The 15,475-nt window shown below is 43.5% G+C and overlaps 1 protein-coding gene across 19 annotated transcripts in view; it reads left to right on the forward strand.

Annotated features, from left to right (window-relative positions):
• RUFY3 (RUN and FYVE domain containing 3) overlaps positions 1–15,475 on the forward strand; it is a 52,376-nt gene that overhangs the window by 17,791 nt on the left and 19,110 nt on the right. For 16 of the 19 annotated variants that reach the window (XR_012587198.1, XM_074588723.1, XM_074588713.1 and 13 more), the window contains 5 exons: positions 9,665–9,838; positions 11,165–11,282; positions 13,011–13,112; positions 14,491–14,614; positions 15,275–15,336. Coding sequence is in view for 18 of the 19 variants with exons in the window: in XM_074588705.1 (XP_074444806.1) it covers positions 9,665–9,838; positions 11,165–11,282; positions 13,011–13,112; positions 14,491–14,614; positions 15,275–15,336 (580 nt within the window). In the remaining variant the exon portion in view is untranslated. Of the gene's footprint in view, positions 1–2,817; positions 2,875–9,664; positions 9,839–11,164; positions 11,283–13,010; positions 13,113–14,490; positions 14,615–15,274; positions 15,337–15,475 lie in introns of all 19 variants that reach the window. The other 3 variants (XM_074588716.1, XM_074588717.1, XM_074588706.1) reach the window with 1 other exon arrangement.

Here is a 15,475-nt window from a genome sequence, read left to right on the forward strand (position 1 = left end):
TTGCTAGGTATTGCGTATGTCTGAGAAATACTAAAGCAAAAATTAAGATGTGAGCAAATTCAGGAAGATGAAGTTAGGAGGGAAAGTTTTGGTTTGTTTTCTGGATGTAATCGCTCGCTATTCGTTAGCTGCCACCTCTTTTTTAAGCATTCCTTAACTCCAGTTCCTTTCTAAAGAGCTTGCTTGTGTGTTTATTCCAGTGGGATATTCAATTCCACAATACTAATCTGCCTGGGAATCTAGTTGGAAGGAGGTAATCGTTTTATGCAGACTTAAATGTCTTGGTCATCCCGTTTTCTAAACTTGGTGCACACCAGTTACAGGCTTTAATATTTTTCCAGAATAAGGAAAAGTATTCCCCTTGTCTTAGACGTACCGTGATAAGGAGCATGGACGTGAGCAAGTTGCGGGTCTTTTTGATTTATTTACTTATTTGTGTGTGTGTGTGTCTTGAGAGTTTTTCCCCCACTGTTGTTGGGTGGAACTTCCAGAGAAGTGGGGGAAACTGTAGAATGTAAAAGAAGAAATGAAATGTATGCAAGCTGTGGTTAGATGCATGATGAAATGAACGAAAATATGATAGAAAGTGCTAATTAAATGTGTGCTTTTGCCATTAAATGTTTACAAATCCCACGGTGCCTTTGTGCCAACGTACATTCATGCAATTCTTGCAAGCATTTCTTGCTAGAAAGAGGATAGGACTATTGCCTGTAGGGATGTAATAGAAGAAAATATTAGTGACTCCACTGACGTTGGTAAGCTAATCATAAATCTTCTCTTGGTTATGACACGTTCTTCACTGTTTACCCTTTAGATTAAGGAAAAAAACAACCCAACCCCTCAGTATTAGGTAACAGCCCGTTCAGTGGTGATGTCTGGCTTCAGTCTCGGCGTGCAGGTAGGCGTTCTGGGCTGATCAGAATCTGGTTCCGATCTTTACATGTGATGGAAACTGCTATTAAATAAATCCTTGCTCGGTTCTCCTCTGATTCGTTTTCAGAAATGCTGGAAATAACAGCTAGAACATACTAGCTGTATTAGCTTTATGTAGTGTTGTTATGCAAAGTGTTTTTCTACAAATATTGAATTTCTCCATCAGGCTAACATTTCTGGTTTAAGTCCTAAAAAAAAAAAAAAAAAGCAAAGAGGTGAAAGTGACTCTGTGAGTGACTGGGTCCAAGTTGTAGCACTTCAAGGTAAGGGTGCAGTAGGGTCCAGCAAAGCGTGAGACGTGTCAGTGCCCCGCTGGCGCTGTGGCCTACAGAAAGTCTCCCAAACCTCCGGAAAGCTGCAACTCCTGTAATAAAAGTCCAAAAGCTGTAAGCGTAGCACGTGGGGGAAGCGGGTGGTGGTGGGACCGTCCCCAGGGTTTCGTTCTTGCAATAGGAGGGAATTTCGCAAGCGAAACTGCCTGTTGCTCCTAGCAAGCAGAGGTGGGTGAACCTGGTGGCGTCCCTCCCTCGTCACCCATGACAAGGAGAGGAGAAATCCCTGCTGAATCGTGCCCCGTTGATGGCTTCAGCCGGGGTTACGTGGGCAGGACCCAGGGCATGGTAGTTTGCTTATGTTGTCGGTAACGTTTAGCCGTAGGCAAGAAGTGAAGAAAACTGATGGCTAAAACCCAGCTATGTGAATAACAGAGTTTCAAAGGATGAGAAGGCTGTTGGTCAATGGTAGGAAGCTTTTGGGGATGAGTTGAATTGTTAGTTGTACTGATATTTAGCCCCCCCCCCCCCTTTTTTTTTTTTTTTTTCCTTTAAAGGCAGTGACTGTGACAATGGTGTTTGCCAGCCGGTGCTGGCTCCTACGGCGGGAGGAGGCTGCCGATAGCTTTTCCGTGGGAGGGAGGAGGTCCTAGCAGCATGTGTACTTTGCTCAGGACTTTGGCACCGTTGGCCTGTAAAGGGGAATCGAGCCTTTCTCGTGCTTCGGACGTTCGACTGATTGCAAATTAACGCTGGGGAGAGCGGGCATGTAAGTCGGGAGCTGAAAATCCCGCAGGGTTCGGACCCTCCGCGGCTTCCTCTGCCTTTGTTTTCTGGGTTTGAAACCTGGGAATGAGTGTGTGTGCTTAAAGGCGTTTTCCTTGTCCTGCCTGCTCCTCTCCAGGATAGTTTCCTCCTCCCTGTGCCCGCCAGCCCTCTGCAGGCTCCCCGCATGGAGACAGAGGGGTTTTCCTCTTCCAGGCCTCAGTGCATCATAATTGGAATGAGAACGTGAAACCCGTGCCCCGCGTCCAGGCTCTGTTGGATCACCTCTGCAAGACTTGGCACTTGGAGTGACGCTCGTAACGGAGTTCAAGCTCTGTTTAACCTGATTTGACATGTCCTCAGTATGTCCTTTTCCTGAAGCGTGCTTGCTTTTCATGTGTAGCTGTATTTCCCTCTTAGGGGGTGCTTTTTGGGGGCTGGCTATGAGGAAACTGAAGCAAATGCTGACATTGCATAAATATAAAAAAATTCAGTGCTTTGGTCTTACAAAGAAAATAACGCTTTTCTTGCTTTTCTTTTTAGGACGTGCTTTACAGAAACGTTGCTTGTCTTATTGCAGAAAGAAGCAAAGCCTCTAAAGCTTAACCGAAGCCTACCTTAATATGATTCTCAAGGAAAAAAATGCTTTGCTGTGTTGCTTTGTGCAGACTAATAAACCCTTTTGACTTGCAAATCTCTTCCCGCTATGAATTAAGTCTTGTATTATGCAAATTTCCCTTTCAGTTATTCTTTTCTTATACCTTGATTTTTTTTTTTGAATCTTTCCTTTAGATCACGGCTTGCATGACATTTTCTTTCTTTTCCTTTCTTTTTGCTGTTTGCAAAGACTCTTGGGAGGATTTGACAGATGTGGTGGAGCAATTGCGTGCTGATGATACTGAAGGTGCGTGCCACACCGACATCTTTCAGCTATTATTTCCACTAATGATTGGCCTTTGACTTCTTATTTTGAGCCTGAGTGCAAAATACCGTTTTCCTTTCCAGTGCCGGTAGCCGTGGCTCTTGGAACGTGCTTGTCTGGTTCAGCCAGGTCGGCAGCCGGAACACGCTGTGCTCATTGTACTCTTGGGTGGATGTTTGGTTTCTGCTGTTAGCCTGGTCAAGAAAATGTCTTTGATCGCTCCAGTGTATGTATTGCTCTTGCAATTGCATCGGTTAACATTTAAAATGCATATCGTGAAGGCTTTTCTTCTGAATTCTGTCAGCCACTCCGTGGCTTCCATGTGATCGGTTTTGGTTTCCAAATTCTTACGGATATCTTTTTTGAAAACCTGTGCATGCAATGTTGCTTGAAAAACTGCTTTAAAAAATTTGGGGTATTTTTTTACTTCAAGTAGAGGTAGAAAATATGAGTCAACAAGGGGCTAGTTTACTTACATGAAATGTGTTCTGAGGTGATTATTTTCTGAGCCTGATATAAACCCAACTTAAAAGGTTGTGGCAACACATGGAAGCTAAATTGTAAAAAATATTTCAGAAGTCACCCCAAAGTTTCGATTTTCTGAAGTATTGCTATTTATAAACTCGAGACTTTGCAGAAGTAACTCTAAAACTTGCATTGCAAATGTTCTATTAAAACTTGTGAAGTACTAAAAGAGAATTTTTTTTTAATAGTGCTTCTTACTTGATTCTTTAAAACGGTGCATGTGTGAAATAGTGGAATCCCCAATTCAGCGATGGGCTCGAGAAAACTTATAATTTGATGACTAAACGCAACTGTTGATGCTTGGGGTGAAAGCGTTTGCAGCACAAAAGGCTAAGGTACCTTTTGGAGGCAAAGGAATAAGAAGGGAATTTTCTTTTTGCGGCTGAGAAGTTTTAACTGCTCCTCATGGGGAAGAAGATAAGTTTCAGCATAGAAGGATGGTTCGGGGAATTGATCTATACAGGCCAAATTCTTTTAAAATGGCAGTCTCAAATTAGAAGCTAAAACTGGAGTTCTTGATATCTAAAAGACTTATGAGCATAAGGCCTGTTACTACGAGGTCAGCAGAGGCATTTCGGCTCTTTTTGCTGATTTGCACATTGAGTATTTTCAAATGTGTCGCGAATCGCAGTTGTCACGGTGGCTATTTTACCAGAACTCTGTTTTCAGATGCTCTGAATTCAGATGCTCTGTTTTCATGATGCTGAACTCCAGTTTAAATGATGCAAGGCCTTAATTTATCTAGGGGTTTGCTTTCCACATTTATTGGAAATTATACGTGTTCATGATTTCACGAGCAGCTGGCACTAATGCCGTTCCTAATGTGAATTTGCTTAACTGAAGCTCAGTGCGCCGTAGGTGGCTGGCTGCTTCGTCTTCGAAGGCCGTGTTTGACGATTAACCTGTCTCAGTTAATCCGAATACAGTATGAAGTGTCTGCAAGGTGCCCTTTCTCTTCCATACACAAAAGCAGATTTTCTAAATTTCAGGTCGCTCTAAGTTTGGGTTCTCGATTTGGTAGGGATTCAGTACATGGAGAACCTAGCTCAATTATTAATTAATTGGCATTACTTTGAGCAGATTTGTTCAAATCTACAGTGTTTCGTGACTAGTTGCATTTGATCGAAGTTCTAGCTTTATTTTAGTTTCTCCTTAATTCTTTTAGGGTTAATTCAATACGAGGAGCAGTAAAATCTATTGTCACCAGGTGAGAAGCGCTTAGATCGCAGTCACAGCTTAACCCTTGGAGATTTTTCCTTGACTTTCAGATTCCTGGGTACATATTATGACTTTCAAACAAATTACAGAGGTTCTTGGTTGTTTTTGAAAATGTTGTCTTTGTGGAAGCTTCTCAGGAAGCCTTTGCTTTTGATGCTGTTAGCATGTGAATGATTGTGCCTCTGTTTTACCTCTTTAGAAACCTGGAAGTTCAGTGTTTTAAGGAAGGAGTGGGTTTTTTTTAAGAGTAAAAAAAGAATTTTTTACCTGATTATTTTACCCTGTTGTTCTGGGGGGATGCAAGTCCAGTTCAGTCATGACCACTGCCATCCCATGTGCGATCTCGCTGGTTAGAAAACACGTCTGTTCTGTAGAAGCTACAATATTTAAATAGCAAATGTCTTGAGAATTCAGGATTGCTTCAATTGAAATGCAAACCACATTGAAAGGCAAAACTTAAGGGCCAAGATCTTACCTTTTAAGGTTTACGACATGGCATGTACAGTAAAACATGGGTGGAGTTTTTGCAGTTTGAGGCAGAAAGAGAAAGTTGGAGAAGATACTGACTTGGAGAACTTCAATTGCATTTCGGGGTCAGGCTGTCAAAGCAGAAAGTGTCTGGGTTGAGTGAAAGCCAGCCTCGTAATCTTGTGTAAAAGTAATCTTTGCTTGCTTACCCTGCCCTTCTGGACTCAGTTTTAAATGTGTATGTATTGCAGCCCATATGACAATGGTATAAATTCCTTAAGATTTAATTTTTGGAATAAATCTTTGGGATTTTATCCAGTTTTATCCTATATAACAGTTACTTGATTTGCAAGATGAAAATCTTAGATAAGCTGCATATGCACAGCACCATCTTTCACCGCAGGCTAATGAAGCAGAAACCTTTAATTAGTTAATGTGATAAAAACATTTTTCTGTTCTTTAGCCTGTGACTGCACTTTTTAATCATAAATGAAAACCTAGCCCTGCTTTTTTCTTTTTCCCGAAGTGCTTTCATCAGCTCAGATGTTCATTAGCTCTTAAAAGCGTTTAAAGAATCTAATTGTCTTGAACATGCGTCATATACCCCTCTATTATTCTTATTTGTTAGGGGTTTGGGGGTTTTTTATAATTAGGGTAGTATTGACCCAGCTGACACACAGCTGTCGCAGACCTCTGGGACTCGTGGAAAACCACGTGCCTTGCCTCAAAAAGCGTATGGTACCCGTGACCCCAGCATGGGTCTGCGCGAGGCAGCAGCTCTCGATGCTCTTCAGAAACGTGCGTGGGTTCCCGTGAGTACGTAAGGCAGTCGGACCCTAATTCCGAGCGGCGTCCTTGGACTCTACCGTAATTCAAATTAGCTAATAACGGTAGCCACAGTAACATTTTCTGTGCATGTGGATGCATAGGAGCATCCCTTCAAAGCCTGGCCAGGCAAATAATCGTGTTCAACCCGTATTCAAAATGTATTTAAATTATATTAAGAAACCCAAACCTGTTTGTTTGTTTTACCACTGCACCATACGTTGTCTTAGGTAATTCAGATCTACTAGAGATTTCTGCTGGTTGGTCTTGGTCAGGAGTGTGGATATACTGTAGGTGGAGTTGTGCTCCCAGAAGTGTCGAGGGAGCGGGCTGATGTGTTTTTTTTTACCAGATAAGCTTATTCTGAGCAGATTTTGAACCGTGGCACAGAAGCAAAGCATAATTTTGTGACAATAGTTGTCTGCAGCAGAAGCAAGGGCAGTAGCGATGTTCATACACTCTTGAAGGGCAACTGCAATGGACGGTGTCAGAGGTGGTGTTCATTAGTTCTATGCAAAAGTACACAGAAGAAGATATATATAATTTTTTTTAATTGCGTGTACAAAAACTAGCTTTTGCAAGCGCATGTATTATTACATCTGACTTCTTGAGTGTGCATTCCTAGTAATGGTGACGCCTAGCTACGTTGCAAATCGTAAAATTGATTGCAAATCACAAGACAGGTCATCTGCTCAATGTACGTGCCGCATCTATCACCTTAAAATAGTGGTAGTTCTGCAATAAAAATCACCCGCTCAATGAAATCTTGCTACCGTCCAATGCTGCTATGAGAACTGCATTCCTAAATGGGTGCTTTGAAGCTTTCTAAACTATGAAAATAAATTCTGAATGCTTAATCTCAGCCTTTTTATAAGGTGTGAGCCAAGGCGGTGCTTGAAGAGTTAGTGAAACTCAGGGAGTTTGATCCCTTTGTCCCTCAGCAGTAGAAGCTTGGGTGGAGACACAGGAACAACTGGACTCGTTTGCCACTCCTCTGAACAAGGCGGCATTTGTCCATGGCAGCAGATGTGGCTGGAGCATGGCTAGACGTGTGGCTGCTGACGGATGGCGATTCCCCGTTGACGAGGGGGACTCGAGTATTGCTGGTGGCATGGCCACGGCGCTAGGTGTGAGGATTTCTCTGAGTCATCAACACCATCCCTGATAAAAGCAGCCTGTCCTCTGGCAGACGGGCCACCTGAAGCTGAGCAGCGATGAGACCTCACCAGCCTGGGTGCCAGCAAGCCTTGGAGCTGTGGGAACCCGGCCATGGCGTGCTTCAGAGGCAGGTTCAGCAAATCTGCCTTTGTTCCCGGGTTTCAGAAATGCTCTCTTTTGATTCCCTTCCATAATTTCTCAGCTGTTTTGATTGAGGGTGTTTGTGTCTCTACGTCAGTAATTGCATTTCGTCTCCCAGCTCCCAGTGTCTCCTTGTGTCTGGCATAAGGAATTTCAGTCATAGAGTAGCAATTGCTCCTCTTCTTGCCTTTTTTGGGTTCAGCTGTAGGTTACTGAAATCAAATATTACTCCTGTCGGCTACATGCCTCTGGGTCTGCAGTGCTCTTCAACCCGCAGGAGATACCCAAGGTTGGAAGGGGGAACGATCTGATGTTTCATTATTCTGTGGTTCTGTGAAGTTTTGCTCTCTCTTTGGCTGGTGGGTGGTGACAAGGTGCCTCATTGCACCGAGAGTACATTTGAGATGACAAGGAGTTTGTATTGGAGCAACTGGCCTCGTCAGTATCGGCAGCGTGATGAAGCAGGATGATGACTTGCATTATCAGGACAAGTCCTGTAGGAGACTGCAGTAGTCTCAGAAGACTGTACCCCTTGGCCTCTTTTGGCTAAGCTGTTGCATTTTAAATGGCAAGAAAACATTCCTCACAGTTGTATTCACAAGAGGTTGAGAACTGTTAACAATCCAAACAGCTCAAGTCCACCTGCCTAGTAAAGATGTGATGTTTATTCGGTGGCAAACCTACTGAATACAGACCCAGACTTCTGCAAGGCTTCATTTAGGGACTGGATCCACTAGGACGAGGGTTGCATCTTCCCCTCCTCCTTCACCATGAGAGATCTTTTAAGCAGAGACGTAGGAACTTATCTCAGCTGTTTGCTTGTTGAAATGATAGAGCCTCCCAACAGTCAAAAAGAGCTTGAGAAGACCCCGATGGTGGTGAGCGTTGCTGTCTGGGTGGTGGTGCTCCATAGAGCCTGCAGGATCAGCCAGTCTTCCATCGCTTAGATTTCTAGACGTTTTTATGGCTGCTTTCATCAAACTTAGGTACGTGCTCACCTGCATTTTAAATAGAAATATATCTCCTTTTGTTCCAGTTGAAGGGTTTCAGTCTCTGATGTTTACTTGCTTGCTAAATGCAAGCATGCTTTGACAGTGTAGCAGATAAAATGTGTACTCTGTGCTTAGCTGTGTAGTCTTGGGTGTCCTCTGGTCGTGTTTCTGCTGCTGGGTGTAGTAAATTCACTGGCGAAGGTGGCAAATTGGTTCAAGATTCCGTGGCTGTTTCCGGCAGCCCTAGAATAAATGTCCCTTACAGGGATGAAACTGAACTTAAGAACTTAAGAACTGAACTTAAGAACTTAAGAACGCCCAAGAACTTAAGCTCAAAAGTTGGACACGAGATCGCAGATGGGAACAAACAGAAAACATGCAACTGATGGGACATGGTTTTCACGGCAAGAGTTCCTCTCCGTTACTGTGCATCTTCAGGCCTAGAGCTTAAGCACACTTTATTAGTTGTGGTCATAGGTCACAATTTCACCCTAGTTAGGGGACAATTTGTTTCTTGAGGTGTTGGGAACGCACTTGATGGTGTTTGGGAAAGGAACCACTTGGTGAAAGGACAGGTGTTGGCATGGGCACGTTACGCAGGTCAGAGAGCAGGAGGCCTGCAGGCAGGGTGTCGTTTGGAAAATGAGCGTCTGTATTTGTTTCTTGCCACTGGCAAGTATAAAGGTCTGCATCTTAATACTATGGTAGAAGAAGAATACAGTCATGGAAGACCTGTGTGCGTTGGGACTTGGAGCGAGCTGTCGGAGGAGCCGTGAAGGTCAGCTCCTTACTGTCAGTGGTAAAAACCAGGAGTGTTGAGAAAACAGAGAGAGAGAGGTGGGAATTGGATCCGTGTTACATCCAAGTTTAAAAAAAAAAAAAAAATTGTGAGAAGGAAAGATGCAAGACAGGATAGCGACACACACGGACGGATTAAGAGTGAGAGGATTCGTGGTTATCTTTAGATGTAAGAGCAAATCACAAGTGGATGATTCGTGGTTATCTTTAGGTGGAAGAACAAATCGCAGGAGGGGAGAGTTCTTACTGGTTCGTAGCTGCTGGATGTAGCTGGGGGTTTGGGTTGGAGCAAGTGGTGGCTGTTACAGTCAGTGAAGCGTTGTCAAGATGTAAAGTATATCATCAGCAGCTGTCTTCAGACTTCTCTTTCTTGAAAATTTAAAGCTTATGTAGTTATTTGAAGCATTGAGGTGCTCTTAATGTGATACGTTGCCTATTCCCATGTCATTGTGGCTTCGGCTGTAAAGTGGTAGCTAATTTTGATTTTTCTCAACAAAAGGCCTGAAGAGAGGGCCTCACATGAAACTGTAACTGCTCCTAAAAGTGTCTTCGAAGCTGGGGGACAAAAAGAGAGAGAGATGGGATATCTTACTGCATAAAAAATAGCTTTTGTTACTCAACAGCATTTTTTTTCCTTGTCTTAATAGATCCTAATTATCTCATGGCTAATGAACGCATGAACCTGATGAACATGGCGAAACTGAGTATCAAGGGGCTGATTGAATCGGCGCTTAACCTGGGCAGGACGCTGGACTCGGACTATGCACCTCTTCAGCAGTTCTTCGTTGTGATGGAACATTGCCTTAAACACGGCTTGAAAGGTAACCTTGCCTGAGAAGGGGTCCTCCCGGGCTGGTCGTCGTAGCGTAGGAGCGAGAAAGAGCAATCTTGTTCTAAAAGTCTAGTTTTAAAAGTCCACAGTAGACTAAAGAGAGGCTGAGCAGGGTCACTGCTGTCATCCCAGCTGACTTGACGGGCCGCAGGAAGGATAAAAAATCTGCTGAAGGAGAGAAGTTAACAGTTGTTGCAGGTGCTTGCTGTTTTTAAATAGCTTTTCAGATGACTTGAGTGTAGCTAAGAGATCAGTGATAAAATCAGCTCCTTGGCAAACTCATGACTCCCTTCTTTTCTGCACTTCCTCATGCTTTAGGGACACAATGGTCCTCTTGCTGGAAGAGGAACTGCAACACAGAGGTCCTTTCTCAATAGTTAGTTCTATCAAAAGTGAGGTTTTTGGCTTTGTGCAGTTCATGTCTTATAAGCTGCTTTCTAAAACAGCAAGCAGACGGTGTATTTACTTATATAATATGGAGTCACGACTAAAGTTGTGAAGTATGAGACTACTTTTCTTGATGTGTTGATACAGTAGCTCCAGATGAAAAGCAGAGGATATTAAATGCCCTCTCAGCGCCCACGTGTACATCCTGAGGCGCTTCTTGAGCAGTTGTGCTCAGCATTACGTGCAGAGTAATGGATGCCGTGCTGGTGCAGGTAACGTTGTGCAAGGGAGACAGGTTCGTGTTCTTCAGCTGCTTTGTTTATCCGTTCCCCGGTGTCCCTACTGCTGGTCTTAAGTTTGAAGTTAACAGACTTCTCGCTCTTGGCACTGCTGTTGTGAAGTAGCAGTAAGAACTATGGAAGAAGGAAATTAATTTCCAGCTTCAGGACCTAGGGGTCAGTAGAAGGCTTTTCTGAAGGAGGAAGGGATGCACAGAGACGCCCCGGCAGCTATGGAGAGGGAGCGGGTTCAAACTGGTGTGATCCTCTTCCTGGTAATGGGATGCTCAGGGAGGGGAAATTACCGTGCACACATCGTGTGGCTTAGGGACAGGGACGGCATCCTAGCAGAGATTTTGACCTCTAGCAGCGAATCCAAGCTGCTGGTTATCACCGGATGTTGTTGTTTTGGCGTACTGGGGATGTGTGGAGTATTTCCTGGCCTCTGTTTCCATCTCTTGTTGCCTCATTTGAATGACACCGATAATAGCCACACTCGGGCATAAAAAGTCCTATTTTGTACTTCCAGCAGCAGTCCCAGAAAAATCTTTCTGGCAGTTTTTGTCTAGTGTTCATTCACTTCTGACCATGTTTGTGAATGTATTCAGTCATCACTAACAGGCTTGTTTTCTATCTTTCGTCTTTTGTAGCCAAAAAGACTTTTCTTGGGCAAAATAAATCATTTTGGGGACCTCTAGAGCTTGTAGAAAAACTTGTTCCTGAAGCTGCAGAAATTACAGCAAGTGTCAAGGATCTCCCGGGGCTGAAGTAAGTACGGTCTTTTACTGCACGAGTACCTAATGTGTTTTTTATTGTAAGAAGGATCCTGAAGAAGAGAAGGAAGGGCAAACATAACCTTCAGGAAAACATCTGCCACCTTCTGCTGATAAAAAAGGATCATGACTCTCTTTTTGTGCTTAATGAAGGAACTGCAGAAGGAGGTGATGGCATGTATTCTGTCTGTGTTGAGTTCATGGGGTGTTATGGACAGTAGTGCATTTATTGCTAGCACTAAACGAGTGACGGTGTGTCTCGGCCTTTACTGACTCTCTTTCTCAAGTCAGACTGAAGAGGAAGGGAATTGGAATGAAGGTGAAGACAGGTTAAATAGTTTTGAGGCTGATGGAGGTCATTTTTCTTACAAATAAATGCAGGTAAACTTGTAAAGTTTGTAAAAGGGAGGCTCACTCACAAGGTTGGGGAACTTACTAGCTTATGTTAAAGGGGAGAGGAAAGAAAACCACTTAAAGCATGTATTGCTTTTAAAAATTCACAGTCATTTCAGACATCACGTTCAGGTTTGCTTATTCCATGCTAAAAAGAAACTGTAACAGGCTTTCCACCTGAGGAATAGAAAAAAAAAAAAGTGTAAGAAAGCCTTTGTATGCATAGCAGGGCTAAGGATTAAATCATCTTTGCTGAAAGAAGAGGCGGATAGATTCAGTAAGTATTTTGGGTTGGTGTTTAGCGATGTACGTATGGACGTGCAAGTGCTTTTAATGGAGATTTGTGCAGGACTCCTCCTGGAGCAGCTTGGAGCGCCACCACTGTTGTGCCAGAGCTCCTGTTACCTTTTCTTGTTGTAAAACAGTATCGAAACATTAAATAAATGGAAAGAAAGAACAGTTTTAGAATGAGTTTCTAAACCTCAGCTTTGCGTCCCTACTAACCCTTGGGAAATGTCATGTCATATTAGTGAAGTCAAAAATGGGCCAGTAACGAAGATGACTTTCATGGGCAGTTGCTGCTTATGCTAGTTAAGGTTAGAAAATAAAGTGCAGTTTGGTGTGAGACAGCTAACGGACTGCTCGACTGGGAAAGAAATTTCCTTCTAATCGGAATACTGCTCAACACGGCGGACGTACACCTTCCTTCGGAGCATCTGGTGCTGGCTCCCAGCCAGCGCGCCGGGGTGGGTGAGCCAGAGCTGTGATGCAGCATTGTCGCTTACCGTGTTTTCAAAGCCGAGAGCTTCAGATTGCCAGGAGAAACAGAGGGGGAAGAGCTGTGAATATAACCCAGCGCGTCCTGTGAGTGTGTTAATGAGCAAAATAGTGGGAGAGAACAGTACTGAATTAGTGTTTTCAGTTGGCTTTCAGGATTCTCACCCAACTTCACGCCTACCTGAAGGAGCGGTGCTTGGGCGTCTGTGCTGTGCTGTACGCGTGTTGTTCTGACGTGCCTTATGCACTGACTTTGAATTAGAAGGTGACGTGTTGAAGCAGCTGATCTCTGTCTGTGCATCCAGCACGGGTAAAGTCAGGGAAATATTTTTAGTAGAACAACAAATACGTAATTAGTTAAGAGAGAAGCGGTGATTGCTTAGATAAACTTGACTGCAGCTATGTGCACTCAAATGCCTTGTATTTCCCTGTTTTCATCAGTGCCAGCTCTATCTTTGAGATGGAGAAACTTTAGATAGGAAAGGGTTATTAAAGCTGTGTGTGAACGTGCATTGCGTTACGCCTGTAACTGTTTTGTTTCTGGCCTTTGTAGGACACCTGTGGGGAGGGGAAGAGCTTGGCTTCGCCTGGCTCTCATGCAGAAGAAACTTTCAGAATACATGAAAGCCTTGATTAACAGAAAGGATCTTCTCAGGTGAGCGCTGAGCTCGCTCTCGGATTAGGTTAGGTTCACTTCTGCCCGCTTGTAAGATCTTTACGATATTTTACACCCAAATGGTAAAGTATGCATGCACTTTTTGTGAGAAATGGTAATATTTGTGAAACGCAGAGCTTCCTCTGAGGGATTAAAGATGCTTAGTCTTCCTTCTTAATTTAGAAGCTGTTACTTCTCCATTTTGTCTCAAGTATCATAGAATCATAGAATTGTCAGGGTCAGAAGGGACCTTAAAGATGATCTAGTTCCAACCCCCCTGCCGTGGGCAGGGACACCTCCCACTAGATCAGGTTGCTCAGAGCCCCGTCCAGCCCGGCCTTAAAAACTTCCAGGGACGGGGCTTCCACCACCTCTCTGGGCAACCTGTTTCACTGTCTCACCACCCTCATGGTGAAGAACATCTTCCTAACGCCCAGTCTGAATCGTCCCAGCTCTAGTTTTAATCCATTCCCTCTAGTCCTACCATTACCTGACACCCTAAAAAGTCCCTCAGCAGCTTTCTTGTAGGCCCCCTTAGGATACTGGAAGGCCACTGTAAGGTCTCCTCGGAGCCTTCTTTTCTCCAGACTGAACAACCCCAACTCTCTCACTCTGTCCTCATAGGAGAGGTGCTCCAGCCCTCTGATCATCCTCGTGGCCCTTCTCTGGACACGTTCCGGCATGTCCATATCTTTCTTGTAGTTTTGTAATATCCATTAGAATAAACACAAATTTTGGTTCCAAAGAGATGATTTGGGTGAAATATTTGTACGGAGGGGATACGGTATTCTCTCTGTGCAAAATCTTGGCCCTTGGATATATTTCTCACCTTCTCACTTCATTACCATCTGACTTCGAACGTGTCATTTCACTTTGCTGTATCTCTGCTTCCCACTCATAAAACAGCAATAATTTTGTAGTTTAATTGAAAGTCCATGGGTTTGAACTATGTCTGTGTAAGTAGGATTTAATAAATATTTGGTGTTTGTTTACTCAAACACATAAATTTCTGTTAGCTGTCCGTGTAAATCCGTAGCCGACTTGAGATTAGAAAGGAGAACCCGGTATTGTCCGCTGGAAGATGTGGTGGTGGCTTGTGTTAATAAAAGGGTGTAACAAAGTAGTAAAGTATGCTACTTAACAAAAAAAAAAAAAAAAAACCCCTCTGATATTAAGCCCCGGCCTTAAATCTTCAACGTGCTGTACCATTACTCCAGAATCGTGCTTATCTTCCATCACATCTGCACAGCTGAGGAACCAGGTCTCCAACTTGCAATGTGTTGGCATATGAAATGTCAAGGATCCCATGCTGCTTGACATCATTTTAGTTGATTTTTAAACATGTAACTCCTGTCTTCCCTTGCCGTGCATCCTGCAGTGAATTTTATGAGCCTAATGCACTGATGATGGAAGAAGAAGGTGCGATCATTGCTGGCCTGCTAGTAGGTTTGAACGTCATCGATGCAAACTTCTGCATGAAAGGAGAAGACCTGGACTCACAGGTACTGAGTGTTCAGTTAATGGGGTTTTTTTTCTGCTCTTCTTAATTGGAAAAATTTTCTGGTTTATTCATCTGAGATACAAGTTTGTTGCAATATGTAATAGAAGACTAATATAAGCTTGTTCCTATGATTGTGGTTTTCGGTTAGATGGCGGCGCTGCGATGAGAGGCTCGGGGTTTTGGTTTTCTCTTTGCTGTTCTGCTTTGCTAGGGCCTGCGCGCAGGTCACTGTGGAGCGGAATACAAATGAAAAAGGAGGCAAAAACGGGGAAGGACATAGCCAAAATGAGGGGAGAAACGAGCGGAGCGGTGAATTCACTCACGCTGTAGGATGAGATCATCGTAGCTGTTAAACAAAAGAAAATGAGCCCGCGTGCACTTGTGTCCCGGCTTGCATAGGCAGTGTGTATACAGATATGGTGATGATGATGTTTTGTCCTTCTGTCCTAAGGCTTGCTTGCCAACTTGCTGCTTATCCTGCTATATTTATGCTTAAAATATGCCGTGTTTTCATTAATTTTTGATAGATGACTGGCAGAATGAATCCTTGCTTTAACACAACGTGTACTGATGTTCGAACTGAATGCCTCTAAACTTTCATAGGTACGGACAGTGTTTAGTCTTAGAAAAAGCGTTTAATGTAAAATGCAACTTTTTCTAGGTTGGAGTTATTGATTTCTCAATGTATTTGAAAGATGGGAACAGCACAAAAGGCAGCGAAGGGTGAGTACGCGCACAGTTGTCCTGCTTCTTGTATCTTGGTAACTCCAAATATTGAAGTATTCGGAGTTGCCCTGTAAGCTGTTATGTGTTTAATTAAAAAGCTACTTAGACTGAACTGCTCTTGTATGATAAATCATAA

The sequence above is a fragment of the Larus michahellis genome, chromosome 5 (genome assembly GCF_964199755.1).
Source record: "Larus michahellis chromosome 5, bLarMic1.1, whole genome shotgun sequence".
NCBI classification, from domain to species: Eukaryota; Metazoa; Chordata; class Aves; order Charadriiformes; family Laridae; genus Larus; species Larus michahellis.